At 39.0% G+C, this 17701-nt stretch overlaps 1 protein-coding gene across 1 annotated transcript in view; it reads right to left on the bottom strand.

Moving 5' to 3' along the window:
• Positions 1-2168: 2168 nt before the first annotated feature.
• Positions 2169-17701, bottom strand: part of LOC118429408 — a 45321-nt gene continuing 29788 nt past the window's right edge. Inside the window, exons 23-44 of the mRNA XM_035839889.1 lie at positions 17095-17313; positions 16188-16292; positions 15329-15484; positions 14752-15014; positions 14361-14442; positions 13769-13891; positions 12596-12773; positions 12201-12418; positions 11577-11684; positions 11101-11214; positions 9913-10062; positions 9489-9745; positions 8934-9015; positions 8469-8585; positions 8074-8269; positions 7217-7437; positions 6891-7001; positions 5774-5969; positions 5326-5413; positions 4337-4514; positions 3074-3222; positions 2169-2625 (exon numbers count right to left, since the gene is read on the bottom strand). Of these exons, the coding sequence (XP_035695782.1) occupies positions 2464-2625; positions 3074-3222; positions 4337-4514; positions 5326-5413; positions 5774-5969; positions 6891-7001; positions 7217-7437; positions 8074-8269; positions 8469-8585; positions 8934-9015; positions 9489-9745; positions 9913-10062; positions 11101-11214; positions 11577-11684; positions 12201-12418; positions 12596-12773; positions 13769-13891; positions 14361-14442; positions 14752-15014; positions 15329-15484; positions 16188-16292; positions 17095-17313 (3473 nt within the window). The 3' untranslated portion in view covers positions 2169-2463. The remainder of the gene's footprint in view (positions 2626-3073; positions 3223-4336; positions 4515-5325; positions 5414-5773; positions 5970-6890; positions 7002-7216; positions 7438-8073; positions 8270-8468; positions 8586-8933; positions 9016-9488; positions 9746-9912; positions 10063-11100; positions 11215-11576; positions 11685-12200; positions 12419-12595; positions 12774-13768; positions 13892-14360; positions 14443-14751; positions 15015-15328; positions 15485-16187; positions 16293-17094; positions 17314-17701) is intronic.

The following is a 17701-nucleotide window of genomic DNA, read 5'->3' as shown; positions in this document are numbered from 1 at the left end:
CTACTATTCACCGCAGTTTTCGACTCGCTGACGTGCACAAGAGAATTCAAGAGAAACGGCTGTTCCAAGAACTGCGACGCACTATTTTTGTACCGGACTACTATTGACACAGAGGTCGCGGATAAATACCGTCACTGTGTTATGGTACCACAACTCAATGACTTGTCCCTCCCCGCAGGCGCATAGCACTCTGGGTTCGTGATTCCGTACGTGATGGTATCTAGTTTCAACTTTGACCTACGTTTGTTTACAAACATACACACCAATATTTTTAACGCTGCAAGTTTATAGTTTGACTTACCAATGAGGTTAACTTCTTTGATACACAACCCTTTGATGTGCTGATCTCTACATCAGACTTTTAAGGTCATCTATATACAGATTCTTTAATTATAGTAGTGGTGGCGTCTTGTTTGACACCTTGATTGTTATCTTCACCAAATATGGAATTCCATGGGGCCCCTGACAATTCATTTTTCTGTTCAGTAAAGCATTAGAATAACTCCCTGCAAACTTTAAATAGTGGTTGCTTAACGTAAAATTGTCCATTATACTTATATATTAGCTGAATGTTTAGCTTGACCAAAAAGTGGTTGAACAGGATTTAACCTTGGGAGGCGTTACACGATCAGCGTTCACGTCTGCAAAGGTCGGAGTTCATGCAGCCAGTCTCCAAAACTGACGCGCAGCAACAACAAATAATGATTCATTCTACAAAATCTCACGTCAAGATCCAGTATCATCAAAAACTTTAACTATGTCATATCATCATGAATATGCACATAAAGTACATCACACTGGTGTTACGCCTTTGGGATCTGTGTGCTAAAAATGGTGCTATGACGGCAAAGGCCAATCATGCTTTTGTGAAATCATACGCATGGTTAAAGTGGCCGGGCCCGAAAAGGGGACACACACACAGATTACACGATTGTTTAAAATATACTACATTTGGCACATTACAAATTACTTTCTCGTTGTTATTGTTTCGTGTACCCTGCTATGTATTTACACAATCTGCTTGTGATTCTTGCTGTGGGCTCTGTTAAAAATGATTTTGGTACTGTCCATCATAGGTAGGTTTAATCAAACGTACCGCATTGGGAACTATGACATTTCACGTACAACTTTTTCGCTGCATTGCACACTGTGTGTGGTGTGTGAACGCCTTGGCGAGGGCGGTCACGGTGATTTACAACTCCAACATGAGGTAGGTAGTTTTTTTAGAAGCACACCGCGTTCCATATCGTAAAGCCGCTCGACTTTGTTAGTAGTTATGACAAAGTTCAATGTAGAATTGTTGTCAAAGGAATAATTCGTACATTAAAAACTGAAAAGGGTGGGTTGAGGCAGTAACGAGCACACTATAAGTTGGATAATCTTTATCATTTTAAACGGTGTTTATTATCTAAAAGCAACGCCGATGTAACGAATCTTGTGTGTACGGTAGTTTCGAATAATCGCCAGTAATCTCATTGCAATATTACATTTTTTTCTTAAACGGCTCACATTCGATGCACTTTGGGGCGTCATCAATATTATTAAATTAATATGGGCTTGCAGTACTCCATGACGTGAAAATTTCGATGTATCCTCCCCAAGAAAATTGTGTAAAACAGTAAGTTTTCTCAAAATAAAACAAGACTAAGGCTAGTTAGATAATTAGACTACGTCAAGGGTCGCCACGCACTTTTTCAAGCTTGTTCCTATATCCACCCTCCATCATGGCGACGCCAAGGGACAAGTTCCCATATAACTCCCACAAATGGTGCCAAAATGTTAAAGAGTTGAGCAAAAGTGAGTGAGATTGTAACAAATGTATGTTAGTGCAGTGCAGGGCGTTATATGTACACGGAAGCCAATTCTGGTTCTCGTGGTGCAACTGCCAGCTTTGATCCCTATCATTTATGGTAGTGCACTTCAGGTGAGTTGCACGTCACGTTTTATAATGCAAAGTCTACTTTATTATATATAAGAGATGATGGTTTTTGCGGTCTGCGATTGTGGTCATTTAGTATAAATTCTTGATCATTCGAGTAATTCTTTTGTTCATTTTTAGCTTGCTAACATTGATATTGCTGACTACCAGCATGAAAGCTTCACGTTAGCGTAATTTCTAGGATGGCAAGATTTGTTTGGCCGATACAGAGATTGACGTCATTCAATGATTCTATGCATAAAAGTTAGTTATTAATATCAGATTATGTAATATAGCACTATTGTTATATAGAGTAATGTTGGTAAGTGAAAAGTAACGTTCGAATGCGCATATGCAGCTTCTAACAGCTGCAGGCGGAAAATTAACTTTTTTTCAGGCATAATCTTATATGATTGAATTAACCTGAACCATACCTAAATTATGAATAAGTGAATGGAATGTACGCTCTCAAAGATTCTATAACTATGATGTAAGGTAAAGTATCAATTCGATTCTGTAAAGGAAGAACCATCTGAGTTATTGTTTCAATTGTTGTCCATAGTCTGGTGGATCCAGTCGAGCATAGAGCTGACTCGGGCGTACACTCCAGGATAGGTGGGCTGAGCGCACCCCTCCCCCCAGCTGGTAACACCGTACAGGGTCCACCGTCCTCCCGCTGAACAGACGAGGGGGCCGCCAGAGTCACCCTGAAATAACGAACAAATGCACATAAGCTAAGACGGGATAAGCATTGTTATTGGGTGGGCCGACTACTCTCGCTTTAATCAAGTATTTCTCAACCAGGGCCTGAATTGTGAGGAGGTGGGCCTAAATTGCAAGGGTCTGAGCGGCTGCAGCCATTCGGTGCTTACTAATGTGACCCCAGTACGACAGCAATTGCCCCATATGCGGAGGACTGTAGGGTTTGAACCACTCACACTGGAAATGACTCTTTTCGATTTCCTATTTTGTCACATGGGGATGAACATTGGATATCATAATCTTTATAGAGTGCAGTTAATCTCGTGGTGTAACATATTTTGTGTAAACCTGTACATTAGAATTGTATGTATGGTACGGCAGTGCTTTTTTTTCTTACGCTAGGTCCCTGGTATAATGAATGACAGAACAGAATCACTGAATCTTTCAACTTACACTACAGGTATCATGGCCACCGCTGTCGTAGTAACCTGCGCACATCATAAACTCAGTGATCTTTCCTGCTAACAGAGGGGCGTTGTCGCACTTATCATTGCTGACCAATGGGACACGGGCTTGTTTCAGGACGTCATCGTTTCCAGTACCTGTTTACAAGGAGTGAGAAGATTAATGCTTTACCATGGTTGCGTTAAGTTTCTCTTGTTAATGTCTGTATATATTATATTAATGCAATAAGGAATGTGGCCACTTGCTGTCAAAATATGCATTCATGCCCAAAGGACAATGTAGTAATGTCTCATATAAACATGTACAATGCAATATACATTAACAACGTCTGACAAATTTTCACCAAGCTTTGCTCATTGCTGAATAATCTTATAACTTAAACGCTTGTAACTGGTCCATTTGGACCCCAGAATATTACGCAGTACGTACGTGATGTCAAGATTTTTTTTTTCAATTTCTTTATTCCTTTATTGCGATACCCCTCAGCCCTCTAGTCTTCCAGGGTTCCAATGAAACATACGTATACAGCACAGACATATATTCAGATAACAAATCAAAAGATACATACATGTTTGCGTCACTTCAATAACAGGAGTATAGAATCATTGCTATTATGGCAAGTTATAGTTGCGTAGAGAAGCACTAAATGAAGCAATATTTCTGACATAGTACAAGACTTTTTCTTGCTTTATTTTACATGAATTATTATCCTCTGCACTTAACAGGTATGCATTGCCAAAAACTAGTTAAGTATTTATAAAAGATTTAGGGACAATATTACGACAGAAGATACTAAAAGTTCCAACAAAAAGATCTTTGTGAAGAAAATAGACCAGAGGTATAGACCTATCGTGCATAATCAGGTAATGGAATCCTTATTCATTACATAATTCTATCTTTTCTTCCCATCTAGCATGATCATGCTATCAGCATTATTGTAGCATCAATATTATTGTTTATAAACTTATAAGACAAAGAGATTGTTCAAATAAATGGGAAATGATAAATTTGTTGAGCAAAATACAATTTCTCCTCACTTTCGTCAATAATTTTGATAATGAGCATTATTTACTGACACTCAAACTTGTCAAAATAGATTGATGAAACAGAATATACCGATTTAAGTACGAAAAGATCCAACATAGAAATATGCTGATAGGAAAAACAAAAATGGAGTCCAAAAGAATTCGTCGTAAAAATGTATCGGTTGAATGAGGGTATTCTAAAGGCATTGGATTGTAAATTACTAGCCTTGGGTAGTTCCCCATCCCGTTATGACGCAGCGGGTTCCCTCGGGAGGATCGTCTCCAGGGCCCGAGACAAGGCAGACAGGCCACACGTACTGGTTCAGTGTCACCGGCTGGGCAAGCTTCAGTAGGGCCAGGTCCTTATTGGTCGGGTGAGTGCTGTATTCACCGTGACTGATAATCTGTAAAATATGACTTATTAGACCAGCGTTACACTTCCAAACCGGGGGTCAGGCAGCTTTCGGGAACGACAAGTATGTCATTAAAGACACCAAACTACACAAGACGTTAAAAGAAATGTCGTGGACATTACTTTTGACTGTATAATTTTATAGTCCAAGAGGAGATTCGCAGAAGAGGCCTAGAAATGTGGTTTGGTAGCCCAACCCGTACTTATTATTAATTATGGCGTGATGCCTCCTGATCATTCTATGGTAATCAATTAAATAAGTACGGGGTGAGCTACTAAACCACATTTCAGGTACCTCCTCCTGGACTATTACGTATTCATTTCTATTCTTCGTTTCCAAAAATAGTCCGACTGGTCCTCGGTTTGGAAATGCGACAATAGACAAAGGAATTCGGCAAAACATTCAGCTTACCATCCGAGATGTATTTTGCCGGCAAGGAGATATGAAGAAGAAGAACTTTATTGCGCAACAATCGTACACGGTACAATGTATGGCAAAGAAAGAAGAAACAAACTTATCATCCTAATTACTAAAGTAAGTTAGTAAATATTAAGCATATGCAGATAATGAATATAGACTGAAATTTGACATTCTTATTTAATTCTAAAACAATAAGAGCTAGCCTAAATAACAGTAATACAATCAAGTGGGGCTAATGATGAGTTTCGGCATTTTTCGAGTGGGGCTAATGATGAGTTTCGGCATTTTTCGAGTGGGGCTAATGATGACATTTTTTGATGTCTGGATGGTAAAGGAAGTAAAGGATGTTCTTTTTAGTTGTGTCGGTAGATATAAACCTCACCTGGGAGACAGCTAATCGTTGTTCTGTTGGGTCGGTGATGTATTTGTGGTACTTGCCAAGAATGACGTTGTATCCGCCGGGCGATAGACTGAAATGAATGGATGTAGGCCTTACATGTATACTGCTGTATTAAACGACATGAGATCATTACTTCAACCTTGTATAGCTTTTCTTAAACAAACCTCAACCTCACAATATATTGTTTTCTTTGGGGGTATGTGCAGAACACGGTACCTTTAGCTGATGCTTAACATACAGGTATGTGCACGAGCATTTGTGTGTGTGTGTGTGTGTGTGTGTGTGTGTGTGTGTGTGTGTGTGTGTGTGTGAGTGTGTGTGTTTAAGTCAGCGTTTTTACTCTCATTCTAAATTTACTGTATTATGCTAATTTCAACCGTATTACAAATGACATTAAGTTTTTCCTTCGGTCGTCATAGTCCGTACTTACTCATATTCCACACAGTGGGCAGCGGTCAGGACCCAGAGGGGATGGATGAGGTTCCCCCCGCATTGGAAGGACCCGTAACGTAACAAGTAAGCCTGCCAGGGCCAGCTACCCGGCCGGGCAGCGTTACCGCCGACGATACGGGCGACGGGGAAGGTCGGCTGTATGGCTGGAACACCGCACTTCGAACCAACAGTAGCTGCCATGCAACAAAGAACAGATAGAAAAGAAAATATTGACAGCCTTTCAGAACAGATAGAAATTAAAGAGAATATTTGAATGATTTTCGACAATATAGTGTCTACAAATAATATTTATGTCATTATGATATTGTTTTGCATTTCAAATTGGAATGGCGTCTTATTGGTTAAACTAATCATTGTAGACCTGAAGAGCACGGGCGTCTTTTTTATGGCATATCTATAAAGACAAAAGTAGGGCCAATGTTCACAAGTTAACATATAGGGCATAAGGAATGATGTGAAATACAGGTAATTATCGCCTTTTTTTAAATCAGTAAGAAAAGCGATTCAGATCGTTTTTTATTTACCCATCATTTATACAGCCTTTCGAGAGAACCATCAAAAGTTTTATTCCATCAATAGGTAAAGGCCTGACCATGGCGGACTTCATCATTGTTGTAATACACCTTTTACATTGAGCGTAAAATGATCGGAAAACGAGTCCGCGACCTCTTAATGGCGTTTTCGGCAAGGACATGTCTTTTCGTTTCAGCGGGCGATTCTTTGGGATAGTCGGCGATGTTTTGTGTGTCTGTACTGTTAATGTGCACCGGAACATATGATCTTATTTAATCATTAACATCAGGAACTTGTTGTCGGCCATCGTTTCATATCCATGCATGTTTACACAATTATTACCCACATCTTGACCGAGACACAACCCTATATAGCTAACCCTAACTAATTAATTTTCTTTGTTCCAGCAATTAATTGTAGTTAGTATTAGTATTGTCAGGAGGTGTCTTTGAATCAGCACTTGTACGTGTAAGCATATAAATGTATACTTTATTTTTCTAACAAATCAAACAACAAAAATTAAAATTTTTACATAGCATCTATCTAGGGAATGTGATAAATAAAAAAAAGCTAGAACTAACCACAATTTATTTCATCGCTTCCATCAGCACAGTCCCTGGCGCTGTCACAGGTGAGAGTCATGTTTATACAATTTCCATCCCAACAGGTGAACTCATCGGGAGAGCATGTAGCTGAAAATAGATATACCAGGCTGTGTCAGTGTAATAGGATATTACATGTTACATTGAAATACCTGTTTATATAATGTGCAGAGAAACATTATTTAGTCACTGGAGATGGAATGGTTGGTAAAAACATCATTTACGTGTCTAGGAAAATGCGTTTGCGGAATTGCGGTTTTTTTTTACATTTCACGTTTCATAGGAGCATGGTGTGTTGCACTTACTTGGGGGATTCTCAGCAGTGAAGGTTGCAAAAAATCCTGACTCCGTCACTGAGCCATCAGTAGTGAAGAGTAGGAAGGCGTTGTTCCCGGAGGTGGCGACTGGTCTAGCAGATGTACCACAAAGGGTGGCGAGCACAGGAGCGGCAGCGTTTGGCCCATCATGCACAGTAAGGGAGTCGTAATTACAAGAGCCTTGATATTCCAAGTCAAACGCTATAAATCTGCAAGAATTCAATTTTTCCTCATCATATCATTAGACGGCCACTATGTACAAGCACGAAAAATATGTATACATATTTGACTTGTAAGAATAAGTGTGTTGCAGGCCTAAAGTTATCAATAACTCATTAGTGACGGATATAGAATCAAGTTGCTAATAGGTGTATATTACCCAGGATAAACGTGGCCTGAACGATTGCATCGAAATTAACTTTCTAAAAATTTAGTCCTGTGTCCATAGCGTCTGAAATCCTTGTGAATTAAACCTTTAGACATTTTTCTATGTCTTGCAGTGCCCATCTCTAGCTTTACATCATTAGCTCTAAAAATACTCTATTAGAACCGAAATTAGCAGTTTTCGTCAAAATGCCTAAAAACAAACGGTTAAAATGACATCACGAAAAAAACTTAAAAATTTGTCATACTTTTGAAATTTCTTCCTACTAGATTTTAGGAAAACTCACTAAAACTGGTGGCTCTAGTCTAGGGTAAGCCGTTCTGGCTTTATGCGACATGATGAAAGTTGGCATGAGGGGCCTCAAAAGCCAACACCCCACCCCCGGTCTGAGTTACGATCAGAAACGAAAAATTCAAAACTGACGGTGCACACATGCCAAAATACAGGAAATTAGTCCCACCTGATGACCACAACTTTGTTAGAGCTGACAGTTATCAGCCATGAACAGCGGGCGTTGTTAGGGTAGTTGCCAGGGTAACCCGGGGATGTAAAGTTGCCAGAGAATCCCGTCAGTACAGCAGGGTTACTACATTTTACACTGGGCGGTGGTGAGGTTATTTTGAAGGTTGTGGTTGCTTGTGGTGTTGTGGTCTGTGCTGAAAATCAAATGATACTTTTTTTAATTGGCGATCTTTGCTAAAAGTCAGATGCTAAAAATTTTAGCTAATGACGATGTGTATTTTCTTAAGGTTCTATTGAATTTGCACCTTGCATCCAAAAAACACGTCACTGCTAAAACATCTTAATTGACAGAACGTTGCACTTATTGTCCAACAAATAATCAGTAACACTTACTTGAGTTACAGACGACTTCATCACTTCCATCAGAGCAGTCAGAATTTCCATCACACGTCAAGTTAAAGGAAATACAGCTTCCCTCCCAGCAGGTAAACTGGTTTGCAGCACATGTGGCTGAAACAGTTAAAGAGATAAAATAGATGTATTAAAAGTAATTAAATCTATAATAACAAAGACAAAATAAGCTACTTTACATGTTCTGGCGCTATGACCGCAGGTGAATTAGCTATTACCACACCACACTTAAGTAAGCTTCCATACATTTTTAATAGAAGATACCCGTGATATATATAATTTCTCGGTTATCAAAGTTTGTATCGCCTTGAAAAGAAGAAGCATAGAATTAGCTTTTGATATTAGCAGGTTAAAAATGAAGTTTTATAATCCGCTAGGAAATTAGATGCATTTTGTATTATTCTAAAACACTACAGAATAATAGTAGAAAGAATATGTAAAACTTACAACAGGGACCAGGTCGTACAGCAATGTCGTCTATCGCCATGTCACTTGCAAAGTTAGTTCCTCTTTCACCTTCGAAGCGAATCTGTTAAATCAAATGTTCGCACATATGGAAGAAACATTTGCATTATACTTTTGATAACGGCACTTGTTCTATTTCAATGCCGGTTCTATTTCAGGCGTTTTATATATTTGGTTTATTTGCAAGTTCTTGCCCGAGGGCTAATTGCAATATGAAACATACAGAAAATATAGTAAACATACATAAAATAAAGTAATTTGGTATAATGTATGATAATAATCATCCGACATGCTTCTATGCCCCGCTCAAGATAACTGTGTGATGAGGGAACAGTCTATACATATATAATCGCAATGGTTTAAAGCATTGATCAAGGTTAGACATCCTGCAAGTAGCATTTCGATATACTCGAGTGACAGTATAATTATTTCCAGTTACTTTAGTAACTGTCAACTTAGATAAATGTAAGGCGGTAAATATCAATTCCCTTTTTTTCCAAAGTTATATTTGCTATTTAAGAACACATTGTCACTCACCTGAAAAACGCTAGCATTTGTGGAGATAGTGACCGAAGCTGGCAGCCACTGATTCCCCTGGCTTCCAGATATATTCCACACTAGCATGTCAGTATACTGGGGTTGGATGACATAGACGTTCAGTGTTCCCATGCTCCACCCATACATGTGGTAGAACCACCGCAGGCAATGCTGACCGTCAGAGCGACTGACTGGTAAAGTTAGATTGGCCGTTGCACCAGGAGAACTTCCACTAGCCTCCGTGTACATATAAAAGCCTGCAGATTGAAGAGGTTAGAAATTAAAAACCTCAAGTAAGCTGACACAACGTGGCCATGATGACAATTGACAAAAATCTGTGGTATTTCATTACACTTTCCGTTGATAAAATTATGGCAGATAATGTCCTTTCTTAAACTTGAAAGTAATTTTTTGGTCCACACACCGGATCCATCTGTATGGTCTGCTGACGGTCCTGTTAGAGAAGATGCAGTACCGCCAGAGTGTCGAATCCATCGAAAACGTCCAGTGGCAGTTGTTGTGGAGTTACACTGATCTGATTCAAAGTCGCAACTCCAGCCATCCTCATCTTGGTCTTTGCAAGATGAAAGAGAACCAATGGCAAATCAGGTATGGTATAAATGAAATTATAATATAGCCAAGCGTCGCGGACCAATCAGAAGGCCCCGTTCCACGTTGGTTATGACGCCGTAACACAGAGATTCCGGCCAGACAGGTGTGTATCGCTCCTCTGATTGGTCAGAATGAATCGAAACCGGCACCGGTGTCGATTTGCATCGACACCAGCACCATTGTCGATGCAAATCGGTGCCGGTGTCGATTCATTCTGACCAATCAGAAGGAGCGATAGACACAAGAAAGTAAGGGATATAGGGGCATTGGCCAACCAAAAGGAGCGAAACATATGCCAGAGCAGAGGGAATAAGCACAGACTGCAAGGGGGGAATGGCTCCTTCTGTTAACATTGATAATGAGTTTTGTTGTTCTAATAAGCCAAAGATAATGTTTTGAATATTTTCTGTGAAAATTTTGGTTTCAAAATGCAATCTGTAATCTCCTTACAAATGTATGTACCAGAGAACAAATGTGAATTTTTAGAAATTCGACAAAGGAATTCACACGTATAGTACCAAGGGATCTATGCGTCATACAGGAGTTTGCAAGTTTGTGTAGGCTATATGATAATAACGTTAATGACTCGCCTGTTCATCGGTGTACATGGTGTCATAACGCCTGGTCCTTTGCTATAACCACCTCATAAACTCGCTCACTCGTTGGTTATAGCAAAGGACAAGGCGTTATGACACAATATACACCTCGGGGCGGGTCATTGACCCTTAAATATTCCATACATGATGATCTAGAAGGTACTAAAGGCTTCAAGTCACGAGGAAACAGCTGGTTAGTCTCCAATCAGAGGTTAATCATTAATTATTTTTGTCGTATTTTACTTTTTTTACGTTTTTTAGACTTAAAAGCTTCATTTTTATCTTAAAGTCGAAAAAAGGGAATAAAACGTATTTTCCCTTATTATTTTATAATATGTTTATATTAGAACGTTTAAACAAAATTTCATCAAAATATCTAAGTAATTGTAATTGTCTGAACTTACAACTGGTGCAGTTGAGTTCGTCACTCCAATCCAGACAGTCAGGGTGGTGATTACATTTTGCTGAGACGGGTGCACACCGAGAAGTGTCACAAAGGAACTGGTCGGGTTGACAAGCTGCAGGTGTGTAGGAGAAACAATGGGCAGTTACTAAGTGTCAGGTAATCAACAACAGAAGCCAAAATAATAACGGTAAATCCATTTTATTCCCCCTTTTTTGGCTTCAAAACACAAAAATCAAGCTTTTCGTTTTATCAAAATGCAGCCTTCATGACTTGGTATTTGCATTTTTAAGAAACTTTCTTCAAATAATCACAAATATATGAGGATATATACTCAAAAAAATCAAGACTAATCCAGCCTAACCGAGGATATATAATGAATAAGAGTATAGCCCAGCAACTTGGAGGATATATACTCCGCCTGATAGTTTCTATAAGCTTAGCTTGGAAAAGCAATAGATTTAGATAGTTACTCACTGCAGTTTTCTTCGTCGCTCCGATCCAAACAGTCACCCTGGCCGTTACATTTCGCTGAGAGTGGTACACACTCCGAGCTGTTACACTGGAACTGGTCATGTGGACAAGCTGCAAGCATGTATGGAATAGATTTTGCACTGATTTTACAAACTATCATGTAAGCCATTCGATATTTATAAAGTTGTTTAAGCTCACGTAATAGAAAAGGGGATAGACTAACAGTGAAATTGGTCGAATCGTTAAAGACTTGCTGCAAAGTTTAAAGTTAATGAAACAATTTCCGTAAAGGGCAAGGAAAAAAGGTCATTATCATTTTGTGTTAGTGTATTAGCATTAGATGCATTTTCACTCAGTTTATTTTATCCGTGCGCACTTATGATGGTATGCAAGTAAAATCGACCAAAAATTTAATATGCATCCAATTGTATTAAGATTATAACACAATTGTGAACAATTGCAAATCGGTTAAAACTTTGGCATTGCTTCAATTGGAAAAAGCCATGCAATCATTTACTTGTCCTCAAAGATATATTGTAGTTTAAACTTTACTACATTTTTTTTGCAAAAATGAGAATTGAATAGAAATCAATACATAATTTCATTTATTAACCCTACTACACGTACCTATTTTCTCTGCATTAAAACTTGCGGAAAATCCCGACCTTGTCACCGACCCGTCCGTCCGGAAGACCACAAAGGCGTGTCTGCCGGTTGTGAAGATTGTCGGTGCAGATGAACCGCACAGTCTGGCTAAACGTGGTGCTGTTGTGTTTGATCCGTCATATACTTCCAGGTAGTCATAAGGACAGACACCTCCACCCTCAAGGTTAAACGTATTGAATCTTGAAGCAAATGTGAAGAGAAAAAACAGATAACATCAACCTCGGGTGTATGTATAAGTATATCAGAAATGGTAGCTCAATAAAACGCATGTAGTTACACTAAAATTACGTTCCACGACCTTATACTTTCAAAAAAATGATGCTAATGTTTTCCCTTAAGGTATTATACTGTATTACCGAATAGCGATCGCCTCGCTAGTGTTGACATTTATCTGCCAGGAACAGTAGGCGTTGTTAGGGTAGTTGCTAGGGTAACCTGGCGATGTAAAGTTGCCAGAGTTTGTACTCAGCACAGTAGGGTTACCGCAATCTAAGCTGGGTGGTGGTGTACTCGGTGATGGTGTGCTATGTTGTGCTGAAGGTGATGTACAGGATAAGAACTGTTAATCACATGCTGTATCACAGATACATAGCCATAATCATACTTGTCTTGGCAGCTTATGGAAAAAAATACTCAGATTTTATGAATAGTTGGGAGCATAGTTAGAGGAATGTGTTTAATATATAGACGTAATAGCAATGGTGCTTTTATGAAGGTAAGCCATCTAGGTAAACAATTGTCAAATCCAATCCAATCTGTACAACTGGATAAATGTAGATTTACTTCCGGGCGTTTCGAGTGACATCTATCACTCTTTTTCAACGTCACTGGAATGAACAGTGGCAGAACCAATTCTATGCAAATACATCTAACTAAAACAACAGGTTGAATATGTAAGGATCACACAAAATCTCTGTTTTATCCAGTTGTAGACTGAGATTGAATCGTATTTTAGAAATTGCAATGATGATTTCATAGCTGTGAAATGTTTTACATAATGAATCGAAAATATTTGTCAATTTTCTTGGCCAAACGTGTTACAAGTCTGTACAGACACATCATGGTATTTTGACGAAGACCTCAATCTCGGGTGAATTGCGGCATGTGAGCTTCTATCGAACATGGATCTGGCATTCGGACTGTCCATTTTTAGCCCACTTGGACAAGTTGAAGGGTGACTTGCACAAGATACGTCGATGTAGGTTAGACATCCAGGTAATAAGATACGACAAAAAGTAGTTACTCAAGCAACTGGATATGGTTTTGAAACGGTCAGTCGTTTTGGATAGAATCCACTATCCTTCGCCAGTGTCACTGTCACCCAAAATTACAGTGCAGCAATTGAGATTACATGTGCATTTTATATGTACCGCATGGTACTAACTCTGTATGAAGTTTCGTTACAATACGACCATGCGTTAAAAAGTTAAAAGAATACACGTGTTTTTAACTAACTAGAACCGTGTCACATGCCTTAATTTACCAGAGATGTGCCATAAATAATGTAACATTGAAATCAAATAACGTACTTGACGGGTAATAACAGATGGCCTCGTCACTTCCATCAGGGCAGTCAGAATCACCATCACACGTCATGTTGAAGGAAATGCAGCTTCCCTCCAAGCAGGCAAACTGGTTTGCAGCACATGTGGCTGAAACAGGAAATAAAACACTTGAAATATGATTTTATGTACACCAATATCAATGCAAATATACCATATGTATACCGATATGGGTCTAATGGTGACTACACGTTTAGAACAAAGGGATTTTGGTGAGAAGAAGAACTTTAGCCTTCTGCATACAAAGGACAAAGCGCCCCCACGACCACACCCGGTCAACGGATCGGTAAGCGGTAATACAAAGGACAATACTCATTCTCACTCAAAGCAGAACAATATATTTATCGAAAATAATTCTAGATAGTCAGCAAAGAAGTGGAATTAAACATTTCCCAAGTACCCTGGACTATAAGGCCAAAAAAAAATAAAAATTCATACAAAGCTTTTGCGTACAAATGACAAAATATCTACAAAGGTATATAATCCATAAAAATATTTAAGCATTTCAAAAACACCTTATGAACAAGACAAAGTATTAAAGTCAAGGGAAAAATCTTACAGCAGTGCCCAGATCTTATGGCAATGTCATCGATCGCCATGTCACTTTCGTAACCAGACCCTCTAACACCTTCAAACCGAATCTGCAAAATGATATGTTCATTCACACTAATATACAAAGCAAAATTAATTCAGAAGTCCATTGCACTTTCCATCATGGTACGTATTAAGGAAGTATTCAAACATGTCCCCTAGTTTTTCAAAGTCTGATAGAAAGCATATTATAGTGACACATTTGTATTTTCATCTCAGAAGACAAGGCCATCATGTTTCTTAATAATATGTGAAACAGTCTTCGCATCAGATTACAACGGGTAAGATAATTGATAACTGCATGGTCGTAATTGTCTATGTTTTTTAGTTGACTTGTTTTTATATATATTGTCACTCACCTGAAAAACACTGGCATTGGTGGAAATAGTGACGGAAGCTGGCAGCCACCGATTTCCTTGGTTTCCAGACTTGGTAAATACTAACATGTCAGGATAATGAGGTTGGATGACATAGACGTTCATTGTCCCCATGCTCGATCCATACATGTGGTAGAACCACCGCAGGCAGTGCACATTGTCGGGTGCAGAGCGCGTAATGGGCAACATCAGATTTGATGTTGCCCCGCTAAAACTCCCACTAGCCTCCGTATACATATAGAACCCTGCAAGTTGAAGACGTAAAATGAAAGATAAAGCCTAGAGTTAACCATGCATTTCTGAGTTTAAAAATGTCACATTGTGCCATAATACCACGAAGACTTGTAGCGACATATGATTCATCTAGAAAAACTAAATGCCTCAAAGCATTAAATGTTTATGTAGTGCTTTATAAGATTTCTGCAGTTAGCTGACACATTAGAAAACATGAAAAGGCTATTTTTAATTGAATATAGAATTTAAGGTACGAATTGTCACAAGGCAACCGTATCTAAAACCCTTTAAGGCAACGATATTCTTTCAAGAATGTTTGACATACGGAATCCATTTGTATTGTCTGCTGATGGCCCTGTTGACGAGGATGGGGTTCTACCGGAATGCCGAATCCACCGAAAACCAAATGAACTTGTAGAAGTTACCACAGTGTTACACTGGTCTGCATCAAAGTCACATCTCCAGCCATTCTCGTCTGTATCTTCGTAGGGATTAAGACAAACAACAGAGAAAAGTAACATAATTTCAAGAACATTTCACTCATGCATTACTTTAACTTAATTAAGTATATGAAGTTAATATAATCAGTGATAACAAGTTCAAGATATTTAAGATCAATAGTAAGGATCATAATGCTCAGGATACAAAATTGATTTGGCTCATATTTTGCACATTTGCAAGAATACATTTGATAGCTAGCTATTCTAGGTATCTATATTTGTTGTAAATTTCGATCAAAGATACTTTAAACTTTGAGATTTACAGCTCTACAAAGTTGAGTAAAAAAACCCAAGTCTTATCAAGTCTAAAAGCATCGCATTGTTTTAAGGCTGCCAATGAATTAAAGTGTACCTGCACACCTATTTTCTACAGGTTTAGGCATCGCTGTAATAAGCTCCCCCTGTAGATCGTTTCAATAAAGCATTTGGCGGTGAATGGGTCCTACAATTGGTAAATTTCCATGTTGTTGACATGTAAAAATCTATGTAAATGAATCCCAACTTAGTTTGGCTGTTATGTTGGCAATAATGATTTTTGACCGAAAAGAAATATTTTGAGGGGGTGTGGGCCAAGTACTATAGTATGCAAAATGTGAGCAATATCGATTTTTTTACCCTGAGCACTATTGTTTGATTCTTACAGACAATTGTTGTTTTAAATGATTAAAAAAGGCTTTGTCTTACCTCCAGGAATAGTAACACCACACCTGTACCAGCGTCCGTACCACGCTCCGCCATTACTGATTGGTCCATAGATAAAATTGTCTCCGCGATGGTAGCGCCAATAACCTAGATGATGCGATTTATGACATTAACAAATACAATGCAAATTTATGTCTAGTCTTTGTACTGTAAATATGTAACATTAAGTAATTAAAGGGGCATACCACTCCACACGGGAGTGTTATTTTACGATAGATATTAATTTTAGGATTTTTATACGATGAAGTACTCAGTTGCTCCACGTGTCTCAAAATCATTCAGTCGTCTACTAAACTCCCCAAGTACCCTCTAATCAAATTGATCCTATGGCTGAATCCAATGCAAAACTTTTAGGTAAGGTTACAAGACTAATTTCAGGATCGCTACGAAATCTCGTCTTGTTATGTGCTCTTTGCTATCTTATGAGCAATTTGCCTTCTCAGTGTGCTTAGTGATCCTTATTTATTCCGAAATTATGCACGACAAACAAAGTGTCTATGCGTATAGGGAATGCATGGGTAGGGTCTGCATGAGTTTAGTGAGTGTCATATCGTTTTACAAAACACACATCGCGCCATTCGTCCCAAGGTGAATTCCACATAATTCGGCTGATTATGTATTCATTGACACATTATCTATTGGAAAACACCACCCCCTTCTGGATTGGAATGCCATTTTAATGTGCACTCACAGAGGACTGTCTGCAGTAACAAGAGTTCAAAGACGGTGATTTTTATAGTCTTTGTAAGTATTGTCCAGTTACCCGAAGCTAAAGTGGCCTTTTCTATTGACTCCATGACCTCAAAATTATGTCTGATAAACGGCTAATTCTAGAATGGTACACGCTGCACTAGAAAGGCAGAACTAGAACGGCATGAGCTGCTCTAACCTAGACCTTGCCCCGGTTCGACCTCAGGTTCGGGTTCGCCCTCGGGCTCTGGTTCACTGGAAGGTTCGGGCTCTGATTCAGGTTCGGGCTCGGGTTCGCCTGAAGGTTCTGGTTCGCCCTCGGGTTCGGGTTGACTGGAAGGTTCGGGCTCTGATTCAGGTTCGGGCTCGGGTTCACCTGAAGGTTCGGGTTCACCTGAAGGTTCTGGTTCTGGTATACCTGCAATTGAGCCAAAAAAAATCGTAATTCATTATACCTCAAATGTTGAAAAAACTTTAGTTCGTTTAATTCTCTTCTCTCCTAAGCCTATGATGCCCCCCCCCCCTCCTTAAGAATGACCTGCTTGGCAGATTTTAGTAATTTTTTTGGCCCCTTCGACTTCCTGTTTATGTCCCCGCCCTGCAGCGTGCTTAGAATTTCAAATGCTGAACTGCAGAACCGGGACACACACAAGACCCACAAAACAACTGTGTACAATAACTCGAACATTGATGCAACTATTTGTTTTGGAAGATCTGAAATAAAACACATTAATGTACAATAAGGGTCATTCATTTATTAATTTGTTTGCATCTTTGTTTATTCATGAGAGGCTAAAATCGGCCTG

The sequence above is a fragment of the Branchiostoma floridae genome, chromosome 13 (assembly GCF_000003815.2).
Source record: "Branchiostoma floridae strain S238N-H82 chromosome 13, Bfl_VNyyK, whole genome shotgun sequence".
In the NCBI taxonomy this organism is placed as follows: Eukaryota; Metazoa; Chordata; class Leptocardii; order Amphioxiformes; family Branchiostomatidae; genus Branchiostoma; species Branchiostoma floridae.
The sequence above is the reverse complement of the archived record's forward strand: the minus strand, read 5'-3'. Positions and strand labels throughout refer to the sequence as shown.